Source organism: Pollicipes pollicipes, unplaced genomic scaffold, assembly GCF_011947565.3.
Source record: "Pollicipes pollicipes isolate AB1234 unplaced genomic scaffold, Ppol_2.1 Scaffold_7261;HRSCAF=8764_pilon_pilon_pilon, whole genome shotgun sequence".
NCBI lineage: Eukaryota > Metazoa > Arthropoda > Thecostraca > Pollicipedomorpha > Pollicipedidae > Pollicipes > Pollicipes pollicipes.
The window spans coordinates 6,952,585-6,965,515 of NW_023597054.1; the positions used below are offsets into that span (position 1 = coordinate 6,952,585).

At 55.6% G+C, this 12,931-nt stretch overlaps 1 protein-coding gene across 11 annotated transcripts in view; it reads left to right on the plus strand.

Annotated features, from left to right (window-relative positions):
* LOC119112389 (NAD(+) hydrolase sarm1) overlaps positions 1–12,931 on the plus strand; it is an 89,384-nt gene that overhangs the window by 64,953 nt on the left and 11,500 nt on the right. For 3 of the 11 annotated variants that reach the window (XM_037236565.1, XM_037236558.1, XM_037236560.1), the window contains 2 exons: positions 6,896–7,042; positions 8,603–9,334. In XM_037236565.1, coding sequence (XP_037092460.1) covers positions 6,896–7,042; positions 8,603–9,334 — 879 coding nt within the window. The other 8 variants (XM_037236567.1, XM_037236559.1, XM_037236561.1 and 5 more) reach the window with 6 other exon arrangements.

Consider the following 12,931-nt stretch of genomic DNA (forward strand, 5'->3'; position numbering starts at 1 on the left):
AGAGAGAGAGAGAGAGAAGAGAGAGAGGAGCGAGAGAGAGAGAGAGAGAGAGAGAGAGAGAGAGAGAGAGAGAGGGAAGAGAGGGAGAGAGAGAGAGAGAGAGAGAGAGAGAGAGAGAGAGAGAGAGAGAGAAGAGAGAGAGAGAGAGAGAGAGAGAGACAGAGAAGACAGAGACAGAGACCTAGAGAGCCAGAGACAGAGACATAGACAGACAGAGACAAGACAGACGATGACAGAGACGAGACAGGACAGAGGACAGAGGACCGAGACAGATACAGAGACAGAGACAGAGACAGAGACAGAGACAGAGACAGAGACAGAGACAGAGACAGAGACAGAGACAGAGACAGAGACAGAGACAGAGACAGAGACAGAGACAGAGACAGAGACAGAGACAGAGACAGAGACGGGCACGGGCACGGGCACGGGCACGGGGACAGGGACAGGGACAGGGACAGGGACAGGGAGAGAGGGAGATATATCTATATCTATATATATATATATATATATATATATATATATATATATATATATATATATATATATACATACATACATACATATATATATATATATATATATATATATATATATATCGATAGATTGATGGACAGGTAGACAGTATAAGTTATAATACAGTATAGTATAAAGAATATGACATGCCATTTTGATATACTATAAGATAGATGAAAAGGGAATGCACATTAGCGATAGGTTGACAGATAGATAGGTAAATGCATCGTGGCTATATTATAGAGATAGATAGATAGATAGATAGATAGATAGATAGATAGATAGATAGATAGATAGATAGATAGATAGATAGATAGATAGATAGATAGATAGATAGATAGATAGAGAGAGAGAGAGAGAGAGAGAGAGAGAGAGAGAGAGAGAGAGAGAGAGAGAGAGAGAGAGAGAGAGAGAGAGAGAGAGAGAGAGAGAGAGAGATATCTCTCTCTCTCTCTCTCTCTCTCTCTCTCTCTCTTTCTCTTTCTCTCTCTCCCTATATATGAGTGTGTGCATGTGATTTAGTCTATATAGTGATTTCTGGGCCGATGTGCGACTGAAATGAAAGACTGACCATTTAACCACACAGTTTTGTGACGTTTATTACCACTGCGTCGGTGGCTATTGACGCTCAGGCAGGGAAGCAATGTTTTTATTTTTTAAAGCACACGACGCAAGACATTGCTCCAGAGGATCCTCTCGGTAAACGCGTCTTCATCCACGACCAAGCATAAATGACGTGAGCCGCGGCGCTTGTTCGTTCGATCCGTTTTCATCGACACGCTAAGTCGAATTTATAATTTACAAGATTGTCGTGGATGCGTGCATTTTGCACATGTGTAATACGTCGTTACACCTGCGGAGATCATGGGGCTGCGGAAGAGAGCTCACTTAACCAGATAATTCAAAACCACTCGTCTGGGATTAGGTACAGAAAAGACCGGGATTTTGGTGGCAAGCCATTTCAATGGAGAGAATCACAGCATTAATTATGTTAAGGTTTGTGGCTGAGAAAGGTGTGGACTAACTGGGTTTCGTATAACGAGTGATGGAGCTAAGATGGATTCTTTTGTTTATCACGGGTTAGCGCACCTTTCATTGAAGTGTTACGGTTTCCACTACTGGTTCGAAGAACGACACTATGAAAAGGACGTATGCGAAAGGGAGCCTGTTTATTGGTGGACGCCTCGGACGGACAGTGGACACGTGGGCACGCCTTTAGGCGTCTCTGCGTCTCGGGTCCAACTGTCAGCCGGCCGACGACACGTCACCTACCAGGCAGGGCTTAAGACGAAGACTGCGTAGGTAGCGTGGTCTCCACAGGTGTTGTGGCGTACAACGACACAGCACATCTTAGGCACACGCAAGCACTGCCATCTAGTGCGTAAAAATGTCACTAGATATGTTGAAAACAAGCTCAGCGAATGAAGGGGCGAGTTACGTCAGTTTTGATCACTTGCGGACGAAGATGTGTGTACCGAGAGGGTCTTTTGGGGCAACGTTACACGCCATGTTGTATAAACATGGTCTTACTTCCCTGTCTAAGTGTTTTCAACCGCTAATGCAGTGCCAATGAACATTATAAGCCTGTTCGGAAAAGTGTTCATTTTTCTTTTTACATTCATAGCTCCGCAGTTTTGAAGTTTTAAGTTATATATATATATATATATATAGTATATGTTTAATTTATATAGTGATGTAGCATGTATAAATATATATATATATATATATATATATATATATATATATATATATATATATATATATATATATATATATATATATATATATATCGCACATAGTCGATGGTTTGACTGAAGGAAAAAACTATATTTTGTGAAATCAGTTTGGTATGCCTCAGTTAAACACGTTAAGTTAAGCACCCTTCAATACACATGTAGACGTAAAGAACATTTCCACACTTAGGAACACCCACTACTAGCTATCTCCAAAGTTATATATATAGTTATATATATAGTAAAGCAAGAATGAAGCTGTGTTTTGAGTGCTGGGGCATGAGCAGATAAGAACGGCTTTTAATACCACTAGTAGTCCCTTGTGTATTGTGTTTTGATGATGGTGGCGTTTTCGGTGAGATGCTTGCGTGTCATTTTTTGTAGGACTGTCATGTCATCGTGTCTTCATTGACTGTGCCGTCGAAATGTGTAGACGCGTCAGCAGGCTGGTGCAATAATTACGTACAATAACCAGGTCCAGAATTTCTCCTCTCTTCGGTGCGTACGGAACGGGATTTGTCGGTTGGAATAGAATGCGGACAGAGTAAACGGAATTGAACCCAGACCAGTCTTGAGTGCCTTGCAATGAGATGATTGCATCCGGCGCATTGTTGGAAGTAAGCAAGCCCGACTGGTCTCCTCCCCAGCCCTGGTCAGCTCCGACCTGTTTCCGTGATGCCCCAATACCGGCCGAGCCGACAAGACTGAACTGTCCCTAACCAAAGAAGGGACCGTTACGGTACGGACCAGCAACATCAGCGATGAGACGTCCAGAACTGGTTATGAGAACAGGTTCGCCAAGCTCGATGTGTGAGGTTAAGGACGTGGTCCGCGCACCTGAATGGGTTCTAGCGCTCGTGTCGTCGCCAGTTTCGTCGTCATCCACAGCCACGTCAACCTTGTCGCTGTGGGGCTGGCCAGACGCGTTTCGCTCTCGAACCCGCCTGATTGGTCCCTGGCTTTCACCGGCGAGCGGCTGACGGTGATGCGCGGGGACGGAGGCAGGGCGCGCTCAGATGGCGTCACTGATTACGTCACCGGCGGATGCCGTCGCCGACCCCGGCGGGCTCGTGCCTCCACCTCCACACGAGTTGCTGACTCATAGGAGCCCTGGCACGGGCGGCAGCGGCAGCCGTCCCGGTCACAGCCGCAGCGGTCGACGTCCAACCGCGCCGTAACAGGCGCAAACCGCGCAGAAACACGGCCACCCGATCTTCCGATCACAATGTCGGCGGCGGCGGCACCAGGCCGCATGACTCTCCGACGCTGACGGCCGGCGCCGGCGCGCGCGTCGCGCCGCCTGACGGCCGGCGGCGGCCGCGCCGGCCCGATAGCGCGCCGCCGCCGCCGGCCGGTCAGTTGCGGCCGCTCCGCCGCCGGGGGGAGTGTGGCCGCGGACGGCGCAGGTGAGCGATGGAGGTGACACGTAGGCCGAAGCTACCGCTGGGCAAGCGACTGAGCGGCTCGCTGGACTCGATCCTGACGCTGGGAGCGGTGAACTTCAGCATGTGCCTCACCACCAGCACCGCCTGCACGATGAGGCTCGGACGCAGCTCGAACTCCCTGGCAACGGTACTTGTCTCCGCTCTGTCTATTTGCCGGGGTTTGAGCGTGCCATCTCGAGCTCGTGTGCATGATTTACGTAGCATGACTGCTGTTTTTTCATCGAGGTCGTCTGGTTCCTGGTGCACGCATCGGAGTCATTCCGTGTCCAGTTGGTGATTGGTTTGACACCTGAATTCATGGGGTGTTCAATGGCTTTAAAGCCGGAGCCCTCAACGAGTCGTGGGCTTTTTGTTCTTTTATGCGCATCTTAAACCTCTTCCGTGTCCTTTGTGTCACTAGCCGGACTAACACCAACTCTCTTAGCCACCACAGTATCTCGCTTCATGGTTGCGGACCCAACCCGAATCCGTGCCATTCTGAGCTCGTGTCTGACGTGGATACACCCCTAGGTCAAATAGCGACCTGCACCTCCAAACCGAACGCCATCGCCTCCGTGGAGTCGTTCGCGCGCCATGTTGATGCTAGTCGGCTATATTCTGGTCTCTGCCGATACCGCTGCTGCTGCGGTCAGCACTGAGAAGTGCGCTTCCCCAGCGGCTGGTCGGCGGGCGTCGGGCCGCCGCTGCCGCCGAAGGTCACATTCGCGCGTGCGCCGGTGCGCCGGCCGATGCCGGTGCCGACCACCGGCAGGCCTGGCTGCTGCGCGACCGTCCCCAGCCGGTCCCAGTGTTTGTCCTTCATCGTTTATGGACGGAAGCGACTGCCGCTGGACGGCGGCTGACCCGCTCTTCAGGCTGGTGGCTGAACGGTCCGTGGTACCGGCCGGCCGGTCTGATGCGCGAGCTCGCCGTCCCTGTGCCCTCTGCAGAGCCGTAGCGGGCGGCAGCGCCACAGTTCTGCCGGCCCACAGCCCTATCTGAGGCCCAGGCCCGAGATGGGGCTGTGTCCCACCTCGAGGCACAGCCCGTCGGCGGCCTGGCTGCTCCTGTCGGAGAGCGTCTCTCCTTGGGCGGCACGCGAAACCTAGCCACAGCTGTCTGTCACACCTGGTGCCGTATACCTGTCACACCAGGAGCCGCCGACTTTGCCTCCGATTCAATCTGGTCAGGTCCGCATTGTGTGCCGCGGCAGGTGACAGGAAACTGGGCGCGCAGTTGGAGCCGTGGGAAGCCGGCCCTGCTCCGCACCTGGGAGCGTTCCAGCCGCGGCCCGGTCGCACCCTCTGCAGCCGCCGCCGCCTGAGACGGCGGCTGCGCTGAAGCGGTCATGGGCCGCCTGGGACGGCGGCTGCGCTGAAGCGGCCATGGGCCGCCTGGGACGGCGGCTGCGCTGAAGCGGCCATGGGCCGCCGGTGACGGCGGCTGCGCTGAAGCGGCCATGGGCCGCCGGTGACGGCGCGGCCCGGCTCAGTTGTACGGCCGTGATAGGTCCGGTATCGCGCTGTCTGTGGCACTCTCTGCCCCACACGCCGATAGTGCCCCGGCTGCGCTTATTCATAACAGCTGGTGGCTATAGGACGACGGCGACTCAATACGGGCTCGTCGGAGTGGAGGTGCGGGGCGCTCGGTCCCGGTCATGCTCGCGAGTCATCGATCGTGGCTTGGCGCATGGGATGCTGATCTTGTTGATCTACGGTGACCCACGACATGAGATGCTAGCCCGTACGCTGTGCCTTGTGCCTTGCCGCGGAGAGCGGCGGTTTTCCTACCGTGTGTGCCGCACCGCTCTGGCCTACCGTCCGTGACCGGGCGGTCAGATGTGGTCCTGTATGATGCGGTCTCGAGATGAACGCTAATCTGTGCTCTGCGAGCGATCGTGGCACAATGCGTGTAAGTACAGCGTGGTGCGCCAGGTGGAACTGGGCGGACGCCAAATCCAGGCCAGACGGACATGGCGCCGGACGTGAGCGTAATCGGCGGCGGCGGCGCGGCCGGCCACCTACCTCTCTGGCCGCACGTGTCGTGGCATGCCACGGCGCCGTGTCACCGCGCAGGTATGCCAGGAATGTCTGGCGATGTCGCTCTGGCCGACGATGGCCTGACCTGGTGTGAGGGTGCCTCGGCGATGATGTCAGTGGCGAGAAGTCCCGTCTTATCGCGCCGCGGCCGGACAGCGGGCGGATAGCGATAGCCGCCGTGCTGGGCGCTCCTATCAGTCTGCCGCCAACCTGCTGCGGTGCACCATCAGCGGTGAGGGGAGCGAGGTTGAGTCAGGCAGGCTTGGCGTGGTAAATCGGGACGAAGATCTGCGGAAACCCCGTTCACCAACAAACACGACATGCAGGCCGGCCGGAAGGGAGGGCGCGGGCGCCATTGTGCCTGTTCCGCTGCAGCTCTTGCGAGTCTCTGCCAGCTGGGTTGCTAAGTCCTGGTGGGGATCACAAAGATTCACTCACTCACAGCACCACCTGGAGCCACACACGCGAGGTACCGCAGCGCCAGCGACGCCGGCCACGCCGCCGAAGGGCAAAATGCACGCCTGTGGGGTCACTGAGCGCCCGCCGAGGCCACGCGGCCGCCGCCGGCGCCGATTTCCCGGCCGTGTTTTCCCGTGACAGGTCGGTTTGTTTGCACGTCGCCCGGCAGAGGGACGCGGCGACGGGGCATGTCACAGCGCACGTCACCCGGGTCCGGCGGATGCCGGGAGCGCCGGCCCGCCATGGTGGCGGGGCGCGCCGGCGTCCCATGCAGTCCCTGCTGAGTCACGAGTCAAGCCGATAAAGCCGTTCCGGGCAGACTTTGTCCTCGGACAGCGTCTGCAGTTGAGGTGTTCCCGCTGGCCGGTTGCCTGTCGTGAGGGAACGATTTATGATAAGGCAGGAAGGGTGTCATTCCTATCTGCGCATCAACATCAAGAGGTGATGTAGGTCATGATGTTGGCCGTGAATGCGTGCAAACGGAGCAGTTCGATTTGTGTCAACTTGCTGGCCTGCGGGAAAGGTAAGGTGGACATCATAATATATGATCATGTCATCTCTCAGTATTTGCTTTTGTTAAAAGTTCTTCTACAATTTCGCGATGCCACGGCAAGTGAAAGTTCAGCGATGCAGCGCCCGCTGCCATCGTTGAGCACGCCTTAGCCACGCTTTGCAGCTGACTGCCAGATGCGTTGTGTGACGTGTGACGATAGCCTCTCCCGCACAGCAGGTGACCGACCCGAGCGGGGAGCCGGAAATCACCCTTCCAGACTCGCCACCCAACGGCCTGACCACCACCGACTCCAAGATGGGGCCTCTCGCCAAGTTCGCCAGCCTCTCCCAGGCGTCTGACGCGCTCGGCGGAAATTCGCAGGTCAGTGGACGGAGCACGACAGATGGCGAGGGTGCCGTGCAGAACTCAGGTCCAGGGTGCCCTTCTTAGGTAAGGTAAGGTGCCGTGCAGAACTCAGGTCCAGGGTGCCGTTCTGAGGTAAGGTCCAGGGTGTCGTGCAGAACTCAGGTCCAGGGTGCCGTTCTGAGGTAAGGTACAGGGTGCCGTGCAGAACTCAGGTCCAGGGTGCCGTTCTGAGGTAAGGTCCAGGGTGCCGTGCAGAACTCAGGTCCAGGGTGCCGTTCTGAGGTAAGGTCCAGGGTGTCGTTCAGAGCTCAGGTCCAGGGTGCCGTTCAGAGGTCAGGTCCAAGGTGCAAACAATGCGCAACATGCCAACATCACCAGCAAGGTCGCCGAGCCTATTTAACCGTGGTGCCCCTGCTTCGCTAGAAGTTTCAACACGCTCCCAGTGCCAACAACTGCAGCCTGCCCCAGTGATACCATCGGCGACAGCTCACCGGTGTCCGCGCACTCGGCGAACCCCGGGACGAGGGTGGGCGGACCCCTGCACGGCGCTGTGCCGGTCGCGGCCTGCTGGGTTGAGCGGCCGCCCGCACCCAGCGCCGGCGGCCGGGCGCAGGGCGCCACCTGTCCGCGTTCTTACCTGGTTCTGATTCAGCGCTAGTTCCGGTGGGAAGCGGCTCTCGGTTTTCCGATGCGAGTGGGGTATGCCATGTGGTGTATCCGCGTCACAAACACTCACGTGGCAGTGCCCCAGTGCTCTTGCGCACAGGAAGCGGTGGTTCGGCCGTTGTTAACAGCTGCGAGTCGCCTGGCGTGCGTGGTTTTTGCATGACTGCGAAAGGCTCCTGTGAAAATCTCTCTTTAAGTTACCTGTTCGCATGTTAACATCGCATATTAAGATCTTGCCAGTTAGTCATTATTTTCGTGTGCGTTAATCCTATGCTAGAACAAAGCGCCAGGTAAGAAAAGTACGACCGGAGCCGTGGGCCCTGATCCCATCCGTCTAGATGGCTCAATTGGTCAGAGCGCCTGCCTTCCGATCCAGCTACCCGTGGCGGGGTGGGTCAGAGCCGCTTTAGCGCCTGCCTTTCCATCCAGCTGCCCGTGGCGGGGTGGGTCAGAGCCGCTCAAGGCCCTCGCTATTTGCTCTTGACTGAGATGGCCCGCGTCCGGTGGTAGCGGCCGCGCTAGGTGACGTCAGCGCGCAGGGCGGATCGCGCCGAGCCTTGTGGCACGTGAAACGTTATTTCGTCGTCAAATCGTGTCATTGACCTGGCATTGCACGGTCGGACGGTCGAGGGCAGGGTTCGCGCAGCAAGTATGCCTAATCGTGGCCTGCCATCCCAGAAATCGATCCATTCAAAAAGTTTGCACTAAATCCCCCAAAAACGACCAATGAGCTCTTTAATATCTCGAACACCTGTGGAATCAGGCTGCTTCAGTACTTTGGCGCATCGCCTCCAAGACTTCAGAGGCTCTTGTGATTTCCCTACTGGCCATGCCCGCTGCGTCTTTGCCCCGGCTATCGTCAGCAATGGCACAACATCCCGTGACCCCTAACGCCGCTTCTCTCCGCAGATGACGTCCAACACGACCAACACAGCGACGCGGATGGCCAAGCGGTCACAGGTGCTGTCGAGCCGCGCCACGGCCAGCTCGGCGTCCGAGCTGACGGCCTCGCTTGGCGGCCAGATCAGCTCGGCGCTCAATAGCGCCCAGAGCGAGCAGCAGAGCTTCGGACGAAAGGTCACGCAGGCGCAGGTCGGCATGACCAACGGCCTGTCGGCGGATGTTGCGCGCTTGGCCAACTCCTCCTCCTCCGCCTCCAAGGCAGCGGGCACACAGGCGGGCGCGGCCTCTGCCGGCGTGCTGGAGGCACAGGCGCAGGCGGTTAAGGCGCTGCAGACGAAGAACTCTGTTCCGTCTCTGGCATCGACGACAGACGCGCGCCAGTTGGCAGAGAGCTTCGACTCGCTCAAGAAGCTCTCGATGGACCGCATGCCCGACTCGCTGTCCATGGAGAACCTGGACGACCGTGACCTACTCAACATCAATCTGGGCGGCGGCGGCGACGGTGCTGGCCGCGACCCTAACGTCAAGGTGTTTGAACAGAAGCAGTCGTACTCAACATCCAACAAGAAGCTTGTGACCAACGACTTCAGCACAGAAGAGGCCACCGCCAATCGCGAGGAGATGACTCGCCTGGAGGAGGGCGATAACTCCTACCGCGAGAACAAGGCCAGCTCGGACATGCGCGCCCGGCTCGAGCTGAACGGCGTCACGGCCGAGAAAGGCCTGTCGACCCGCCAGGTGAGTGGCCGGCCGGGCAGCTCCCGCAGGCCGCCGCGGACTGTTGGTGCGCCGTCCCCCCCCCCCCCCCCCCCCCGATCTGGTCCCAGTCCGGTAGCTATGTGTGTCTGGCGTTAGTCCTGACGCTGGTACTCCCATCCCGGGTCTGGTGTTGATGCCGCTGACCGCGTTGCGTGTTAATGTAGTTGCCGTTCTGCCAGTGTTAATGTAGTTGCCGTTCTGCCAGTGTTAATGTAGTTGCCGTTCTGCCAGTGTTAATGTAGTTGCCGTTCTACCAGTGGGCCGGGAAAGGCATGTCATTGGCTCATGGTATGTGTATGAGATTGATCCGTTTCATGGCTGGATTTCACATGGAGCTGTTCATGGCTCTCAGAAGCGCGCGTGGCGTGGACCCCGTGTGAACTACCGGACGGAACTTGAGCGCGAGCGGGCCGCGTAGACATTCGCCTGACATTTGTTTTTGGAAGGCCTTCCACAACGATGACATCATGAGCTCGTCGGAATACAGCCAGTTTTGCCGATGAGATACCAAGCATCGCCCGAACGGCAGGCCTGGTGTGAGCACTGCAAGTGACGTAATGACGAGGCCACGGTCTGTCCGGCGAGCCGCCTTCCTTCCGCCGCGAGCGATTCCGATAACGAACCGTAGTCACGAGTAATCGGAACCAGGGTCTCGCAGATGTCGGTTACCAACCGCCTGGTACGATCATTGGGATGTACTTAGGGGTCTACTAATGAATGAGGCTCGCGCCTGCACGCTGTTGCCAAGTGACGGCAATGAATTGAGCTATTGCTGTACGACTGAAGGTCATTTAGTTGTATTTGGTATCAATGATGTAGGCTATTGAAGCCTTGAACAGGTGAAAATCGCAGGCGACATCGCTACCGGACCAAGCTCTGCCCCAACGCCGTTTCATATGCCATCTTAAGCGCAATTGCGACTGCGGTCGTCGCCGTCGGTAGCAGTGCCGGGACGCGGCGTTGATAAGGACACAGCGGTCACCGGGGTGAGCAGAGATTGTCCACTGTTCCAGGCTATAGCGAAGTTTTCGGTGGCATTTTCTCGCAAACCAAACGACTGCTCAGGAAGAATTTGCTCACAGCTATCTGCATCCGTTAATATCCCATGTGCCGCAATAGGCGGTCAACCTGTAGCCGTTTCCAGTGGTGGTCACGGCTGGTGCCTGCCGCGCTGCTGCTGGCCGTTGTCAGTGCGGGGACATGCCGCGCCAGGCATACCCGGCGAACGTGGGTCCATAACTGGGCGCCGTCTCCCCGTCGCGTACGCGAAATGTGAACTAAAATTGTCTGATGCCGATAATATAGCGACATTGTCAGTTGCTAACGGTAAGGCATATATTTGAACCATAAATGATCATATCTGAGTATGACAAAAAAGATGCTCATAATTGAACAATCTCTCTTGGTCGTGCAAGCAGCCTCAAGTTTTGCAAGTTTCCGAATTGTAAACCAAAGAAAACATGAACAGTGTTTTCTTGCAGCATTGTATTCCATCATGGCTATTCGGAAGCTCACAAGGATCAGTGCCCAGTACGCAGCGACAACGGCTCCGCAGTCCGCAGGGGCAGCCAGTGGCCTCGCGTTGGTGTTGTTGGGATCGTGAATCGATCGGGCACGTTCGAGGCCGTCTGGTGCCGTCGACATGAATCCTTCAAGCTCATTAACGCTTGCTTGTGGGGCTGGGTGCTGTCGACTTCCAATCGACCAGTTCGAACAGGCAGACCTGTGCTACTCAGAACGAATGTGTTACTAGAGGCGCCGCTACCATTTTTTTGGAGGGTGGGTAGGCCAGTGCTTACAATAAGCCACCGCTGTAAAGCGGGCCCCTTAGACTGGGAAGAAGAACAGAGCCCTCCCTTGATCTAGAACAGGCGCCATAAATATGTGGACTGGTAAGGCAGACATACTTTATGGTATTATAGACGTATTGAACGGTGTAACGGACGTATTGGATGATGTGACAAGCGCATTGGATGGTATTACAGACGTAATGGTTGGTATTACAAACGTATTGGATGATATTGCAGGTGTATTGGATGGCGCTGCAGAAGCACTGAACGATATTTCAGACACATAACATGACAGTATTTACGCCATTGACGCTACACAGACTGTTGGATGGTATCACAGGCTATTGAATGATATTACAGACGCATTGGGTAGTAACACAGACTTATTGGATGATATTATGAAGGATGATATTATAGACGTATTGGAGGGTATTACTAACGTACTGAATTTTCGACTTCCAATTTGTAGCGGTTCATACTAGGAAGCGACGCGGACGCTGGTGTTACTCTTAAATGTGAACTCTGGCCCCTGCTTGCAAGTGTTTGGCATTTTATTCCAAAACGTTGGCCCCGCTCTGCTTTGTGCTTTAGAGATGCTACAAATGGTTTGTGACCGTGTGAGTGCATGACAAATGACCGTGACAGTGTGTCCAAGTAGCCCCCACCCAAAAAAATGAAGGCTAGCTGCATCCTTGCCTGTGTTACCAGGGAACAGACAACGATTAAATTGCATTGGAAGCTTTACTTATCTTGTGCGGCTTCCGTTACTGTGGAGGCTTGTGATCAACTCCGCATATGATTATTGTCGGTGTGTCGGTAATGGCCGACACTTCTCACCTTACCTCGGGTACCCACCTGGCAAGAGGCTCACGCTTCTCTCGTTCGTGACGGAACTCTCCCTTTGGAAATACATGGGACAGCCCCTGAGTCAGAGAAGCGGCCTTCCGTTTCGCAGCGGATGGAAATCACTCAACCCATCTGTATGACTAATCGGTCCATAGCCTTTGGTTCGTAAAGCCTCTGGGCTTCCTGAGTTGTAGAGAGAACGTACTCCTCTGAAGTACGCCCCACCACTCCGCCTGATGACATGGCAGTCGCCCCCCCCCCCCCCCCCCCCCCTCCTGCCCTCACCCCACTTACTCAGTGGGGCTGCTCCTTTGCACTGCCAGCCGGATACGGGCTACAGCCGTACTCCTCCAGTGTTGGGACGAAGTACATCACTCTCGCCTGGACCTTGGTTACATGAAGGGAGTGATGAGGTGGTGAGTGTTACGCGCTTTCTGCCAAACCTCCTCGTCCCTAATTATTTGCACACCAGACGCTCACAAGAATTCTCAAGTTAGGATCGTTTACGCCGCGCCTGCATGTGGGAATTGTAGCTCTCCGGTTCCTCCTAATTCTGGGGCTCATGGCACTGAATGTTCTCGGAAGTAAACACGCATTCCACAAATATTTCTATGTTCTATTTCTCCATGCGGTGAAGTAATGCGCATGGCTGTGACGTGCCAGCATTCGGCTACGACTCAGTCCCATCCGCCCCCAGGCTTGATCTGCTCGGCTGCAGAGCACCACTTCTCGTCCCGCGCAGCGTTCGTGACTTTGCACTCACCTAGACTGCATGACTTCAATGAACTCAGTGCGGTCAGCGGGAGCTCTTTTGTCATTTCGAGCTTTATCGCATACCGCGCCAGTGTCCAGCGCTCACGCGCTCACCGCGGCGCGACTCTGGCAGCAACACGTGATTGGCTGCCCAGCCCGCAACGCTCAGCTGACGCGCGGCAGCTGG